The sequence below is a fragment of the Rhinoderma darwinii genome, chromosome 1 (assembly GCF_050947455.1).
Source record: "Rhinoderma darwinii isolate aRhiDar2 chromosome 1, aRhiDar2.hap1, whole genome shotgun sequence".
In the NCBI taxonomy this organism is placed as follows: Eukaryota; Metazoa; Chordata; class Amphibia; order Anura; family Rhinodermatidae; genus Rhinoderma; species Rhinoderma darwinii.
The window spans coordinates 562845420-562863493 of record NC_134687.1 but is presented as its reverse complement, the minus strand read 5'-3'; the positions used below and the strand labels follow the sequence as shown (position 1 = coordinate 562863493).

Here is an 18074-nt window from a genome sequence, read left to right as displayed (position 1 = left end):
TGGGAACTAAATGGATAACTACACATATTTACAACCTGTAGACTAAAGAGAGAGTGAACTTAGGGCATCTTCAGATATGCAATGGACAAACACATGGAGTTACACAATATTCTATCTTTCTCATTGCCATCTATATAATTTTTGTAAATTTTTCCTTAATATTTTAAAACTCAGTATGAGTGCCAAAAGTCAGGGGAGCGACTAAAAGAGTGAGCAATGATCGGAGTGCCAAATTGCTACTTTCTTTATTACATGCAGCAGTCCTGCTGATTTTATTTAAATCCTGGTTTTATATGGAACAGTCAGGGAAAAAGATTCACTGGTAATTACTCTTTATGTCACATGCTTGTACAGGGACAGCTAAATCAGTTCTACATTGTGAGGAGTCGGACTCCTAATAGTGGTACACCTAAAAATAGGAAAAACGCATGGAAACCTCCCATCTTTACCTGCTTTTCCATATATAGAAGCGACCTTTTAGCTATTTTATATATAAACAAATTTAATTTGTCATGTCTTTAGTGCTATAGTATATATACACACACACTGAATAACCACTTTATTAGAGACACCCATATAATAGGGCAGTGGACCTTCTTTGGCCTTCAGAACCACAGAAATTTGTGGTGGCATAGATTCCACTAGGTGTTGAAATTGTTCTGCAGGGATATTAGGCCAAGCGGACAGGATAGCTTCTCGCAGTTTCCGCTAAAGTGTCCTGCTGCCATAGGATAAATAGCTGCCATGGTGGAATGAAAACGGTCGGCCACAATACTTCGGTAAGCCCAACTGTTTAAGCATCCATCCACAAATTTATGAGTACCCAAGGAATGCCAGGAGACATTCGTCACAGCATTATTCCACCTCCACCAGCCTGAACGGTTCTGTTCACACCTAACAGGAAGGGTTCATCAATTCATGCTGCTTGCGCCAAATTCTAACCCTCCCACCTGCATGTTGCCACAGAAATATGGATTCATCTGAGCAGGCTATGTTTTTCCACTGCTCAGTGATCCAATTTTTGTGTTCTTTGGCCCACTGGTGTCTTTTGCCTTTGTGCCTCGTGCACACTTCAGACACGGTTTTTACGGCCGTTTTTGACGGATCCGTGTGTCCGTTTTATCGGCCGTGTGCACTCCCGTGTGCACTCCGTGTTTCCGTTTCCGTGCGCCGAGCAGGGTACTGTCCAGGGTGCTGAAAGAGTTAATGGGCTGCACTTATCGGCGGTAACTCTTTCAGCCCCCTTGACAGTACCATGCTCGGCGCTTGGAAAATACAATTTTAATGTAATAAAAAAAATAAAACATAATAATTTAATACTTACTTTCCTCCTGTCCGGCCTCCAGCGATGACGTTTCATCCATGTCGCCGCTGCAGCCAATCACAGTCTGTAGTGGCGGTCACGCACGTCAGGATGACGTCAGAAGGCCGGCCTCCAGGGATGACGCTTCATCCCACGTGACCGCCTCTGCAGCCAATCACAGGCTGCCGCGGCCTCTGCAGCCAATCACAGGCTGCCGCGTCATTCTGGAAGGTCGGACTGGAGGAAGAAGAGGGACTCGTCACCAAGACAACGACCGTTTATTTTATTTTTAATCAGCAGCCTCTTTTCTCTATCAGTGATTGACAAGTGGCTGCCGATTAGTGTAATATTTCTGTTATGTTTTACTGCCCGCCCGGCGGTTGCTAGGCAACGGCTTCGTCACACACAGACGGCACACGGATGCCTTCCGTGTGCTTTCAGTTTTTTTTGACGGCCCCATTGACTTGCATGGGCCTCACGGTCACGGAATCCCGGACCAAAGTAGGACATGCTCTACTTTGGATCGGAACGGAGCAACGGACCGTCAAAAAAACTGAAGTGTGCATGGCCCCATTCAAATGAATGGGTCAGGGTGCTAGCCGTCAGAAAAATGGCTAGCACCCTAAAGGAAAAAACTGAAGAGGGCATGGGGCCTAAGATAGCAACGGCACTCAAACTGGTTATGGGCTGTTATAGAGCATCTGTGCTAACGAACGATGAGATGTGCATTCGGACACGTTAGTTAGAGCACCATCACAGTGTTTGTCAGAACGATTCTTGACATCCTCCTCTGACCCTTCTCGTTGACGAGTTGTTTACGTCCACAGGATCTCGTTTCGCTGGAGGTTTTCCTTTAGAACACCATTCTCGGTATACTCCCGACAAAATTACATGAGAGAACCCCACAAAGTTGTCAGTTTTTGAAATACGGGCCCCGGCTAGTCTAGCACCGATGACCATGCCTCATATACACACACACACACACACACACACACACACGTTTATCTTGACTGAACGCATAAAATACACAGTGGAAGAAACTTTAAACGTGACTTTTTCAATGCCTTTTGTTGTGTGATATCACGTTGCAGCAAGTTATCAGAATCAAGATATATTACTGGTGAATGTATTCATTGATTTTCCATGACAGCTTTTACTTTGCTTTTAGTTTTTCTTAACCACTTCCGGACCGCCCATCATTGACTATAAACGTCTGGGCGGTCCTTAATTAACTCTGCAGGGCCATTCCAGAACATCCCGCAAAGATATCCTGTTTGCCGGTCTGAAGCAACATTTAGCTTCGTGATACAGCTGTCTCTAGACAGCTGACATCATGGAGCTCTGCCCAGAGACTCTGAGGTCATGTGATCATTGTGACAACTGTCTCAATGAACACTATACTTTCCCCATCGTCGCGGCACCCCCGCCCCGACTGGCAGCGATACCCCTCCACCTCGCGGCACCCCCGTCCCCTCCCGACACCCACCTCCCTCTAACTTCAGGCTGTCAGGAGAGGGAGAAAAGTGTATAATAAAGAAATAAATATATAACTATCTATCATCTATATACAGTATCTATCGATCATCTATCTATTTCATATCTATCCATCTATCTCTATATACAGTATCTATCCATCTATGTAATATCTATCTATCATCCATCTATCAATCTAATATCTATCCATCTCTATATACAGTATATATCTATCCATCTCTATATACAGTATATATCTATCCATCTCTATATACAGTATCTCACATCCATCTCTATATACAGTATCTATCTATCTCATATCTATATTTCTGTCATATCTATCTATCTTCTAATTGTCATATCTATCCAATTGTCATATCTATCTATCTATCTATCCAATTGTCATATCTATCTATCTATCTATCTAATTGTCATATCTATCTTATTGTCATATCTATCTTATTGTTATATCTATCTTATTGTCATATCTATCCAATTGTCATATCTATCCAATTGTCATATCTATCCAATTGTCATATCTATCCAATTGTCATATTAATCCAATTGTCATATCTATCCAATTGTCATAGCTATCTAATTGTCATAGCTATCTAATTGTCATAGCTATCTAATTGTCATAGCGATCTCTCTCTCTATCTATCGATCAGTTAGATAGATATATATTAGATAGGTAGATAGATAATATATATAGAAGATAGATAGATATGAGATAGAGATATTACATAGATAGATATTACATAGATAGATATTAGATACAGGGCCGGCTTCAGGTTTATGTGGGCCCTTGGGCGACAGACTTAGTAGGCCCCTTTGCGGGGGAACTCAGGGCGGCAGTAAAATGGCAGAAAACGTCACTTTGTGCCCCCATATAGACGTTAGGCCCTGTTTATGCCCCCATATAGAAGTTAGGCCCGCAGTTTGTACCCCCATAAATTTAGTGCCATCTGTAGCTAGTGCCACACTGCCCTCCTTCCAGGTAGTGCCACACAGCCCCCCTCCCAGGTAGTGCCACTCCCATAAATTTAGTGCCACACAGCCACCCTCCCTGGTAGTGCCACACCGTCACCCTCCCTGTAGGTAGTGCATTTGGGGTTCCCTCTAAGAGTGGAATCCCCAGCCAGAGCATTGCTGACGCTCTGACTGGGGACTCCGCTTCAGGAGAAGCCCCTGACATCACTGTCCATATATGGACAGTGTTCTCAGGGGCAACCCCAGAGCCATAGTCCTGGGCAGAGCACTACTAGCACTCTGCCAGGGACTCCTGCTATGCTCCTGACATCACTATCCATATATGGATAGTAATGTCTGGAGCAGAGCTAAATTCCCTGGCAGAGCGCTAGAAAAGGCTCTGCTCCAGTACTCTGGGGAATCCCAAGCAGAGCCAAAGTCCTGGGCAGAGCGCTACTAGAACTCTGCCTGGGACACTGCTCTGCTCCTGACAACACTGTCCATATATGGACAGTGATGTCAGAGGCTTCCCCGATAGACAGAGTCCCGGAGCAGAGCCGCTTCTAGCGCTCTGCCTGGGATGCCTTTTGTTCTCCTGACAGGATTGTCCATATATGGACAGTGAAGTCAGGAGGAGAGAAGTGTCCCAGGCAGAGCGCAAGAAGCAGCTCTTCTAAGGGACTCCGTCTCTGAGGAAGCCACTGACGGTCAGGGGCTTCCCCAGACATGGAGTCCCGGAGCAGAGCCACTAGCGCTCTGCCTGGGACTCCTCTCCTCCGGACATCCCTGTCCATATATAGACAGTGATGCCGCGACGACGGCAGCGTCAGCACCCGGCAGACGAGTGCCCCCCCCCAAGGGTAGTGGGCCCCGGCACTTGCCCGGGTTCGCCGGGTGCGGACGCCGGCCCTGCATAGAAAGATAGATAGAAATATATGAGATAGATAGATATTACATATATAGATACACACAATCTAATATCTATCTATCTGATCGATACATACACACAGATAGATATGACATTGGTTGACAGATATGAGATAGATACATAGACAGACGATAGATAGATACCTAGATATATAGATGAGGGAGATATGAGATAGATAGATCTAAATTGCGATTTATTTATTTTTTGTGTTATACGATTAAAGATTATTATTATTTCTATCTACCTATTTATCTATACCTTTCATATCATATGAATATATGTATTGTACATTTTTAGGCTGGGGCTACGCGGCGACTTTGACCGCGACACTGGTCGCATACACAAAGATCGCTATGGAACCAGCTTTGGAAAATTTGCTCTCCAAAAGCCAGTTTGCGCACCATTCATTGTAAGCTCCGCCTTGCGCCCAGTGTGTAAGACATACACACATATTTGGTATCGTTAAAGACGGCAGAAGTTGCCAAATATGTATATAGGTGTTGTTACCCAGTGACATGCACCAGATGTAAAAAAAAAAAAAAAAAACACACCTAAAATTACAAATGCTCATTTTTTCCTTTTTACATTTTTTAAAAAGTAAAATATATATATTATTTTTTTATATAATATGGAAGCCCGATATGTTCTGATAATAACAAGACCAAATACATGTAGATTGGAAGAGTTATTGAAGAACAATTTGCTTTTAAAGAGGCTCTGTCACCACATTATAAGTGCCCTATCTCCTACATAAGGAGATCGGCGCTATAATGTAGATTACAGCAGTGCTTTTTATGAAAAAAAAATGATCTATTTTCACCACGTTATTAGCGATTTTAGCTTTATGCTAATGAGTTTCTCAATGGACAACTGGGCGTGTTTTACTATTGACCAAGTGGGCGTTGTACAGAGGAGTGTATGACGCTGACCAATCAATCAGCGTCATACACTTCTCTCCATTCATTTAGTCAGCGCATAGGGATCCTGCTAGATCACTATGTGCTGTCTTATACTAACACATTAACGATACTGAAGTGTTTAGACAGCGAATAGACATTCCACGGGATGTCTATTCACAATCTCTGCACTTCGTTAATGTTTCTGTGGTAGTTACAGCAGAGCAAGCGTAATCTCGTTGTAACCTGTCATTTACAGCGTAATCTCGCGGGATTACGCTTGCTCTGCTGTAACTACCACAGAAACATTAACGAAGTGCAGAGATTGTGAATAGACATCCCGTGGAATGTCTATTCACTTTCTAAACACTTCAGTATCAAGTGGTTAAAGAGGCTCTGTCACCAGATTATAAGTGCCCTATCTCCTAGATAATGTGATCGGTGCTGTAATGTAGAGAACAGTGGTTTTTATTTTGAAAAACAATCAATTTAGCGCAAGTTATGCACAATTTTAGATTTATGCTAATTACTTTCTTAAACAACTAGGCGTGTTTTTACTTTTTTACCAACTGGGTGTTGTAAAGAGAAGTGTATGACGCTGACCAATCTTGCGAGAGAATGCATGTGTGGTCATTCACAGAAACTTTACCGAAGTGTCGGGAGTGATGAATAGACATCGCGTCCTGGCTGGACAAACACATTGAACACGAATCTTGTGTAAATATTAGATTTTTCCCTGCAGTCTTGCCCAAAAAAGAACACATACGATTAAAATAGTCAAGATGACATATTGTAAGTATTGTCATCTGAAGAGCGGAGAAATTAGTGCGATGATTCCTTATTGGGAAGCAGTCACATGTAATGCTGCAAGATCAAAACAGCTGAGGAAATGAAACATTCCATACTTAATGAAAAACAATCATTTCTTTACTCACTGGAAGCTTCCTCCAGAGAAATGTAAACCTGGGTTTAGATCGAAAACCCGATCATCATCAAAATGTTGGATTGTGAGGGATGATTTGCTTCTTTATTAGGACTTGTACACACACGCACACACACACACACAATTGATTCTAATAGCTGGATACCTCTATTGTTCACATTAGTTGCTTTTCAGAAGATTAGTGCATATGTGAACAAGAGCTTACAGGGGACGTTCGCCTTTTAGCAGCTTCTCCATCTGGTCCTTCTTGTTCATGTCCATGCCTACATACAGAATATAGCCACGCAGAAGAAGAAACAGCTGTGCGCATATATATATATATATATATATATATATATATATATATATATATAGTCCTAGATAAAGAGATAAATCTGTCAGGGCACATATAACGGAGAACAGTAATTTTACCTGCTTCCGTGTGGATCGAAACTGACAAAACTGAACACTCTTTTAGGGCATGTTCACACAGCAGCGTCCGATACGGCAGAAATTACGGAGCTGTTTTCAGGAGAAAACAGCTCCGTAATTTCAGACGTAATGGCATGTGCAGGCGCTTTTCGCTGCGTCCATTACGGACGTAATTGGAGCTGTTTTTCCATGGAGTCAATGGAAAACGGCTCCATTTACGTCTCAAGAAGTGACAGGCACTTCTTTGACGCGGGCATCTTTTTTACGCACCGACATTTGGCAGCGGCGCGTAAAAAAAATGACCGTCGGCACAGAACATCGTAAAGCCCATTCAAATGAATGGGCAGATGTTTGCCGACGCTTTGGAGCCGTATTTTCAGACTTAATTCCGGGCTAAAACGCCCGAATTACGTCCGTAAATAGGGTGTGTGAACCCAGCCTCAGAGGACCTGACACCTCCCCTGACTGTTTTAGTAATTACTTGTATTGGAAAAAAAAACAGTGAAGGGGTCAAAATGCTAAAGCAGTGCTTTAACTCGGTTATTCTCAGGAACGGTAGGAGTCCCGTCAGTCGGACCCCCACCATTCAGAAAGTGATGGCATAGACCCTAAAATTCTGGATGTTTTAGTGAAAATAAAGCCAAGATTATACTACAGCCAGAATGTAAACCAATCATTTAATATTACTAGCTCAATTACCCAGCAGTCTAGGATCCGCAGTCAGATACAACTCACATAATAGCCTCAAAATATCGCTCTGATTATCCATGGTCACATTTCTCCTCGCCCTTTTAGACAATTCAAGAATTTATATCCTTGACATTTCAGTTGTGTGATAAGATTTTCATTGAGTTTCAAACATCGAGCCACGGAAACATTTCTGCATTTCTACTTCATCTGCCCCTCTTCATAATGCGTTACATGTTTAGTGCTGCTAGGGACCATGCTCATGTTAATTCAGAAATGCAAAACATGCAGTTACGTACAGCACCCATTTATATAACAAACTATAAACACGAGGTCTCTATATCACTATTCAGAATATACCTTCAATGTTACTAAAGCAAAATTTTTTTTTTACCTCTGGCATGAAAATTAATTTTTATTCCCACATTCCTAACCCTTCCTCTCCTTTCCAAGTCACAGTTTTTGTCAGTATATGTTTGTGTTTTTCTACATTAAGAGTAACTATTGGTAAATCTACAAATATTAATACATACATATTTTTAAAGTCTTAATCATAGGTTCTCAATCCATACTACGTGTACCCCAGTTAGTATGCACCACAGGTATTGGGGGCACATACAATAGCCCCAGGTTATGCTTGCATCCCACTGTAAGTGGCCTCCCACTGGCTGCTCTCTGAACTTTCTGCAGTTTAGTCTGGGGCACGGTGACTGGGAATAAACGTGGTATGCTCACACAGGGCGGATACGCTGCGTAAAAGCACACAGCGTATCCGCCCTGGGCGCTGCAGGGGATTTCTGGCCGAAAAACCGCACCAAATTGTGGTGCAGTTTTTCGGCCGGAATGTCCACTGATGAAAACTGAACGTAAAAATAAAAATGGGTACTTACCATGGCGACGCATCCCTAAGGCCCCATGCACACGACGTAGTTTTTCCCTCCCGTAATACGGGTCCTTTGTTACACATTTTTAACCCGTATTTACGGACCCGTGCCCATAAATACGAGTTCGTTGTCATCTGCATTCCACCCGTATGTATGGACACGTAAAAAAAAGGGGGGCTGGAAATGCTCACAATCATGTCCAAACCCCTTAAAAGGGTCACATGATCGCTCAGACGCCATTTTTCTGCTTCTCTTTATTCAAAAATTGAAATCCCCTGACGTCGCCTAGCAACGCTCCCGTAATTACGGGTGCACACACGTAGCCACCTGGAATTACGGGAACCCTATGGACTTCTATGGGCCTGCCCGTGCAGTAATTACGGCCTGAAATAGGACATGTTCTATATTTTTCAACGGCTCGGGCTCCTTCCCGTACGCAAACGGGAAGGTACCCGTTGCCAATAGAAGTCTATGTGCCCGTAATTACAGGCGTTTATACGGTTGTGTGCATGGGGCCTAAAACGTCCTCAAGTTCTGCAGCCCTGGGATCACGTTTCAACCCATGTGACCACAGCAGCCTGTGATTGGCTGCAGCGGTCACATGGGATGAAACATCATCCTAGGAGGCCGGCCTGGATCAAGAAGCACAGAATTCTGGGTAAATATACCATTTTTTTTTCCGAGTTGCGTTTTTTGTTGGATAATCGCTGCTTTTCCACCGCAAAAAAATGCAACTTCTGCGATTTGTTGCGGGTTTTACCTCTCCATTGAATTCAATGCGTGAAAACCTGCAAAAAATAAGAAGCGTTTACGCAAATACATCTGACATGCTGCGCACTAAAAAAAAACAAAAAACTTACTGCACGTCAATTTCAGCGTTTCTTTCCGCTCAGCATTTAAACAGCGTGTGGATGGGATTTGTTCAAATCGTATCCATTTTGCTGCTACTGTATTATGTTTCCGCAACAAAATCTGTCAAGTATCGCAATGAGGTACAACCGCTGCGGCAAATTTTTTTCCTTTTAAGTCACGCCTCTAATCCTGCCCTTAAACACCCGCTTCAGCCCACACAGTATCATGCTCCCATAGTGCCTCCCACAAAGTATAATGCCCCCATAGATACACCCATATAGTATAATGCCCACACAGATGCCCCCATACAGTATAATGCCCACACAGATGCCCCAATACAGTATAATGCCCACACGGATGCCCCCATACAGTATAATGCCTCCATAGCTGACCAATACAGTATAATGCCCCATACAGTATAATCCCCCCATAGCTGCCCCTATACAGTATAATGCTCCATACAGTATAATGCCCCCATAGCTGACCAATACAGTATAATCCCCCATAGCTGCCCCCATACAGTATAATGCCCCATACAGCATAATGCCCCCATAGCTGCCCCATACAGTATAATGCCCCATAGAATCCCCCATACAGTATAATACACCCATAGCTACCACCATACACTATAATGCCCCCTTAGGTGGCACAATACAGTATAATGCCCCCATATAGTATAATGCCCCAGTAGCTGCCCCATACAGTATAATGCCCCTTAGCTGCCCCCATACAGTATGATGCCCTCTAGCTGCCACTATACAGTACAATGCCCCATAACTGACCCCATACAGAAAGCCCTATAGCTGCCCCAATACAGTAAAATGCCCTTTAGCTGCCCCTAGTGCCAGTGCCCACATAGTACCACAGTGCCCATGTAGATAGTGCCACCCACCCCTTTAGATAGCAATACCCCACCCCTGTAGCCATTGGGACTCCCTCTAGGGGCGGAATCCCCAAGCAGAGCGTTGGCAAAGCCGTGGCCGGGGATTCCGCTCCAGGAGGAGCCACTGTCCATATATGGACAGTGACGTCAAAGATTCATTCTAGGTGAGGAATCCCCGGCTTAAGCGTCGACAATGCTCTGGCCGGGAATTCTGCTATAAAATATGGACAATGACGTCAGGGATTCCCTCTGGCCGGGGATTCTGCTCCTAAAGCGTCGGCAACGCTCTGGCAGGGGATTCCACTACAGGAGCAGCTACTAACGTCCGTCATCCATATGTGGGGCTTCCCCAAGCTCAGCTTAAAGTAGTGCTGTGCCCGGAGAGTCCTCTGTACTACTCCTGAAGTAGGGAGCTGACGGTTCTCGGTTTCAGCATTGAGTTTAACTGTATCTGCGTCCTGAGGACACACATACAGTTGCCACCGGGTGTCCGGGACATACCACCAGCCGCCTGGGACACCATCCGAAATCCGGGACTGACCCGCTGAAACCGGGACGGTTGGAAGGTAGGTTTACGCTACCCTAAGTGAAAAAGTTCTGGGGCACTTTGGGTTGGCATTTTACTGTGGCACTGTGACACTATGGCTGAGAGCAACGGTACTGTTAGAGGTTCTGTGGTACCTGAAAACTTTGCCTGGTAAATGGGTTTTTTAGACTGCAATACTGATGCTCTATCATTAGTTTAGGCCATTAATATCTAATCAATGGTGGTCCGACACCTGGGACACTGCTGATCAGCTGCATGAAGCTCCAGTTATCATTGTGTCCCCTTCATCGGACATAGCGTCATACAGTTGGTTGGGGCCGTGCCTCCTACTCAGTCCCATTCACGTTAGTCAGACCCCCACTGAACAGAAGTTAATGGCCTATCCTAAGTATAGGCCCTCAATATTATAGTCCCAAGAAACCCCTTTAAAGAGGCTCTGTCACCAGTTTATAACTGTCCTATCTTCTACCTAATCTAATAGGTGCTTTAATGTAGATAAGGCTTCATTCACATCCAAGTTGGGGTCCCGTTCTGACATTCCGTCTGAAGTTTCCGTCAGAACGGGACCCTGAACAGACACAAATGGAAACCAGAGGTTTCCATTTCCATCACCATTGATTTCAATGGTGACGTATCTGGTGCCCATGGTTTCCGTTTGTGTCTGTTGTGCACCAGACCCAGCATTTTGCCGGAAGCAATAGCGTAGTCGACTTTTGGAGTGTGATGAAACGTGTAATGGGCACTATCGGAGATTTAAATGCCATTTAGGGGCACGTTCAATATAAAAGGGTGGCCCATGAGACCAAATATTTTCACGATGCGCTACATGAACGGCTCTGTGAGTCTCCTTACGGAATCTCCCTGATGTTCCTTCTCAAAAGTTGCCAAGTCTGATTTTTAGATGTAGGAGACGGTTTCTGAGAATGGCGTTTTACTATGGGAAGAGCACAGTTTATAAGTGTAACTTCCCGTCTCACTGTTTCTTCCGTTTTTTTTTGCCCAGAAGAAATGTCAGAAACATCTCCTTTTGGTGCACCCTTTCCTTGTTTTCATTGCACAACTGTTCATTTCTTATTTTATTAAACGGTTTGCTTACAGTGTTGGATTAAGTTGGTTTATGGATTATTGAATAATCTATTTGTAGTTTTTCTTCATGTTACATATGCTACGGTGTAAAATTTCAAATCATCTGAGTTGAGTTACATGTTGGCATCAGCCTTCTAAGCTCAAGGGAAGGGAAACCCTTCAGTCATGGTACCATATGTGTTTCCTCCACTTGGGTTTTTTCCTCTGCTAAGTGCCAGAGGATGAATCTTGGGTTGGAGTTTAGTGACTTTTTTTTATATTTCCCTTATTTTAGTTTAAAAGTTTTAAATTTGAGGCCTTTTAATTGTTTCAGCTATAATGTGGCAGATGAGGAGTACCGTGGAAGCTGCAGGCAAGTTATGGTGGACTATTCTGAAACAATTAAAGCTGTAAAAGGGGTTGACCACAATTAGAAGAAAGATGGCTGCCTTCTTCCAAAAACAGTACCACACCTGTCCACAGGTGCTGCGATGTATTGCGTCTCAGCCACATTAAATTCAATTAAAGAGGCTCTGTCACCACATTATAAGTGGCCTATATTGTACATGATGTGATCGGAGATGTAATGTAGATTACAACAGTGTTTTATATTTAGAAAAACTAATTAATTTTGACGGAGTTATGACCTATTTTAGATTTATGCTAAGGACTTTCTTAATGCCCAACTGGGAGTGTTTTTACTTTTTGACCAAGTGGGCGTTGTGGAAAGAAAAGTGTATGGCGCTGACCAATCAACATCATACACTTCTCTCCATTCATTTATTCAGCACATTGTGATCTTACTAGATCATGATATGCAGTCACATACTCACACATTAACGTTACTGAAGTGTCTAGAGAGTGAATAGACATCGCTTCCAGCCAGGACGTGATGTCTATTCACAATCCTGACACTTCGGTAACGTTTGTGTGGGACGTAATGAGAGTACGCGTGATCTCGCGAGATCACGCTGTAAGCCATCATTTACGGCTGACGTCTTTGTGCCAGACGTCACAGGACAGCTTCAGGAGCTCTTGTGGAGTCCATGCCTCAACAAGCAGAGCTGTTTTGGTGACAAAAGAGGGAACTTATACTATATTAGGTAGGTGTGAATGTTATGGCTGAACAGTGTATAAAGATATTTATAGTTTTCAATATAGTACCTTGAAAGTTAAAATTGGATATTCAGTTCCTAATATATCTTTAAGCATAATGCTGTCCATATCATCTTTACTAAATGAGAGGATAATCAGAAAATCCCTTTATCTTATTACAGAAAAATTACCTGATGGTTTTCCACACGTTGAACCCATCCAAGGGCTTGGTACCATTAATAGTTCCTCCAGACAAATGCACCAATGTTGGCAACCAGTCTGAAATATGGATCAGCGCTTTACTAGTGACACCTTTTTGTTTTAATAAGGGGCTTGTGACAAAGCCAACTCCTCGCACTCCCCCTTCCCAAAGGGTCAATTTTCTTCCACGTAAGGGCCAGTTGTTACCACCAGACCACGTCTGCCCACCATTATCTGTAAAAGAAGAAGTTGGGGAAGATAATATGTTATGATGGTAATACATACAAGAAACTGAGCCATTATGATTAAGAAAACAATACTGCATGTGACTGGGTAGGTTTTTTTAAAGAAAAATAGAAAGGGACAAAGTGATGAGTTATATAAGAAAGCCAAGTCCTCGAATAACTTGAATTTACACTGCAAAGCTTTTATTATCTGTTACAGGAGATTTGAGGTGACAAGCTCTGTATATATATATATATATATATATATATATATATATATATTTATTTTTTTTCCGGAAAATTAAATTGCCATATTGTAGCTAGTAGGCACAAGGGCTACATGACTAAGTAACATTTGATTTTACCACCAAAATGAACAACCAATCTCAGTGGTATACATAGAGGATTGTCACGATCTGTGGATCCACTGGGCCGTACCAACGTAGCGGGTTACCAGCTGGCCAAATAGTGTACCAAGCCAATGTCTATATAGTCCAAGCACAAGGGTAACTGGGGCAATTCAGACAGTAGTAACGGCTAGGCTCAGATGGGACCGTGGCAGCAGACACCCGGGGTGGTGCAACAGCAGGCATGAACAATGGCACAGCACGACTCCAACTTTCTAAGGCACAGGAACAACAGTAGCACAGGATACAGGTAGCAGATACGGGAACACTGGGAACAGGATAACACTAAGGGAACATTTGTAAGACTAACAACGCTCAGGCAATGAGAAAAGGGCAATGCCCTTTTATAGTCCAGTGTGATCATGGGTAAACTGATTATTATTTTCGTGTGCGCTCACCCTATGGGACACAGCTGAACGGAGAAGAAGTGAGCGCTGGCGTCTCCTGGGGAGGAGATCCATGGCTACGGCCGTCCGGGGGTGAGTAATCCCGATGGTCTGCGGCCATGGACGCTACAAGGATGATATTAGATAGAAATTAGGCCACTTTTAGTTGCTGCTCGACACCAACACCCTCATAATTACCGGCGATGCAGAGGGTCTGGGAGCCCTCATCCATTTTTAATGACTCAAGTATACGAAGGAAGTAAAAAAGAGGATCCTATAAGGCGCTGCTGCGTGGTTGTAGTGGAAAGTCAATGAAAAATAGAAGGTATATAACAATTATTTATTTGAACAATAGGTGGCTACGCGTTTCAACACTGAACTAGTGTCTTCCTCAGGCCATTAAAAACATATACAGAGGGGTTCCTTATATACCTATAGATATTAGACAAACAAGAGTCAAAGGTGGGAGAGGTCAAGAAGTTAATTAGAACGTCATGATTAACAGCTGTATCAAAGGGCTAACTTAGAAAAAATCGTTAACACATAAATTAACACCTGCACAGGGGAAAGAAAAAAGAAAGAAGAAAAAAACGGGAATCACACCCGTATTCATTCAAAGAATAAATGAATGAATGAATACATAAATAAATGTTGAATCCATCATACACAACATTGAAATAGTGTATAAACAAATATACATGTAAAAATATCATTAAAAACAAGGAATGCATTACAATAAATATTATAATGAATTGACAGAAAAATAAATATATATATATATTTCAATGTATATTTGTTTATACACTATTTCAATGTTGTGTATGATGGATTCAACATTTATTTATGTATTCATTCATTAATTTATTCTCTGAATGAATACGGGTGTGATTCCCGTTTTTTTCTTCTTTCCCCTGTGCAGGTGTTAATTTATGTGTTAACGATTTTTTCTAAGTTAGCCCTTTGATACAGCTGTTAATCATGACGTTCTAATTAACTTCTTGACCTCACCCACCTTTGACTCGTTTGTCTAATATCTATAGGTATATAAGGAACCCCTCTGTATATGTTTTTAATGGCCTGAGGAAGACACTAGTTCAGTGTTGAAACGCGTAGCCACCTATTGTTCAAATAAATAATTGTTATATACCTTCTATTTTTCATTGACTTTCCACTACAACCACGCAGCAGCACCTTATAGGATCCTCTTTTTTACTTCCTTCGTATGCTTCAATTAGCGGTGACCATTCGGTTTCACCGGTTTTGGATCCTGGCAGCAGCATTAGTGGAGTTACCTATTGCCTTTACCAACTTCTACGTGGTGAGCATATTAACTACGTTCTGCATTTATTTCTAGTCTGATTGACCTGCACTATGTGGCGCCATGCCTTTTGCTTTTTTATTTACTTAATGACTCAAGTAGATTTTATGCTGCAAAGAATTGTAGCAACTGTGGAGACCATTTCCTTGTTCAGGTTTTTATGACCTATTCGTCTGGAACAAGACAAACCTAGAATGGGACCTACAGTAATCATATAGGTTCTCTCTATGGTATGTACTGTATGTCCTTGGCCTTACTGAATGTTTATACTTCTGACGACTTTAAAGGAAATGAGGAATGGGTCGCTTGACTGTGTACAGTTCAATGCAGTCATGAAATCCTTATAGGACAGTGAGATAGACATCTTAGCACATTACATATGCAGGAAATATATTTACCATAGAAGGCAATGTAAAAACACAACAAACATTAGTGTTTTATATAGAGAACAATGCTTTTTTTTAATGAACCATGACATTTAAGTGGATCAGTGACATTCTCATAGTATTGCACATCCATCTGTAAAAGGACTGAGGATGAGAGGTTACTTTTCTTTATACCCATTCCAAGAATACCACATTAGGTCTTTCATATGCCTGGTGATTTACTGAAAACTAAGACGACAGAAAAATTACCATTCACTTTCCAGCTGGATACAAATGTATCTGTGGACAATCGTAAACACAATACAAACCACAATGTAATGTCTCATCTATGCCCTTATGTAAACATAAGTATATGGACATTTCTGTTACGAATACAGACAGCAAATGTTCCATCTCATAGGGTTATGTGCTATAGCGGTTGTATACAATGACCATGTGTTACTATGTACAATGGTCAATGCGGGTGTTTACTATTCCCTTCTTGATAGTTCACAGAGAATACGGATGGTATTAGGCAAAATGCTTCAACTGGTAGCACAATGCCAGATGCGCCCTCCCCTGGGAACTACATTCCCTAGTGACCTCTAAACACTTGGATCACACAAAAAAACAACATTTAAAACTATATTTGGAACTTTAGACTGACAAGACAATAACAGAAGTGATCTCATTGGCTGCTAAGAGACTATGATGTCACTAATAATAATAATAATAATCTTTATTTATATAGCGCCAACATATTACGCAGCACTTTACAATTTAGAGGGGACATGAAACAAACAATATCAGACATTACATAGTAACAAAGTTCATTTACAATTCAAACCTGGAGAGTGAGGACCCTGCTCGCAAGAGCTTACAATCTATGAGGACATAAGGGAGACACAAAGTGTAACAGTGTTTGTTCTGTACAATGGTCCGGCCATTTTTATACACATGCGGTGGTAACATAAAGCTGCATGAGCCGGTCACCAGCCAGTATTCGTGTATGACGGACATGAAGAGAAGGAGTGTGAGGGAATCTTATTCTGATGACTAATCTAAAAGGAGGGCCATGGAAAGGAGTCAGATTAGGGAATGTTATAGGCCTGTCTAAATAGATGTGTTTTCAGGGCACGTTTAAAACTGTGGATATTGGGAATTAATCGGATTGTCTGGGGTAGCGCATTCCAAAGGACGGGTGCAGCACGAGAGAAATCTTGGAGACGGGAGTGGGAGGTTCGGATTATGGAGGATTTTAATCTAAGGTCGTTGGCAGAACGTAGAGCCCGAGCAGGACGGTAGACAGAAATGAGGGAGGAGATGTAAGGAGGTGCAGCACTGTGGAAAGCTTTGTGGGTGAGAGTAATAAGTTTGAATTTTATTCGGAAGGGGATGGGCAACCAGTGCAGTGACTGGCACAGATTAGAGGCGTTGGTGTAGCGGTTGGTCATAAAGATGAGCCTGGCTGCTGCATTGAGGATAGATTGGAGAGGGGAGAGTTTAGTGAGGGGAAGACCGACTAGTAATGAGTTACAGTAGTCAAGACAAGAGTGAATCAGAGCAACAATGAGAGTTTTGGCGGTTTCCTCCATAAGAAAAGAGCGGATTCTGGAGATGTTTTTGAGGTGAAAATGACAGGAGCGTGAAAGTGATTGTATGTGAGGAATAAAGAAAAAATCTGAGTCAAAAATAACCCCGAGACAGCGGGCGTGCTGCTTAGGAGTGATGGTAGTGCCACACACCGAGATGGAGACATCAGGTTTAGGGAGGTTAGTAGATGGTGGGAACACAAGGAGCTCAGTTTTAGAAAGATTCAGTTTCAGATAGAGAGAGGACATGATGTTAGAGACAGCGGACAGACAATCACTGGTGTTCTGTATTAGAGCAGGGGTGATGTCACGGGAAGAGGTATATAATTGGGTGTCATCAGCGTAGAGATGGTACTGGAAGCCAAATCTGCTGATGGTTTGTCCAATAGGAGCTGTGTAGAGAGAAAAGAGCAGCGGACCTAGGACTGATCCCTGAGGAACCCCGATAGCAAGGGGAAAAGGAGAAGAAGTGGAACCAGCAAATGACACACTGAACGAGCGGTCAGAGAGATAGGAGGAAAACCAAGAGAGAGCCGCGTCCTAGAGGCCAATAAAGTGGAGCATGTTAAGTAGGAGTTTGTGGTCTACAGTGTCAAAGGCTGCAGAGAGATCCAAAAGAATAAGGAGAGAGGATTTACCGTCCGA

At 42.6% G+C, this 18074-nt stretch overlaps 1 protein-coding gene across 1 annotated transcript in view; it reads right to left on the bottom strand.

Annotated features, from left to right (window-relative positions):
• The window catches only part of LOC142661301 (arylsulfatase B-like), a 140155-nt gene that overhangs the window by 32094 nt on the left and 89987 nt on the right, over positions 1-18074 (bottom strand). Inside the window, exon 5 of the mRNA XM_075838718.1 lies at positions 13128-13371. Within this exon, the coding sequence (XP_075694833.1) occupies positions 13128-13371 (244 nt within the window). The remainder of the gene's footprint in view (positions 1-13127; positions 13372-18074) is intronic.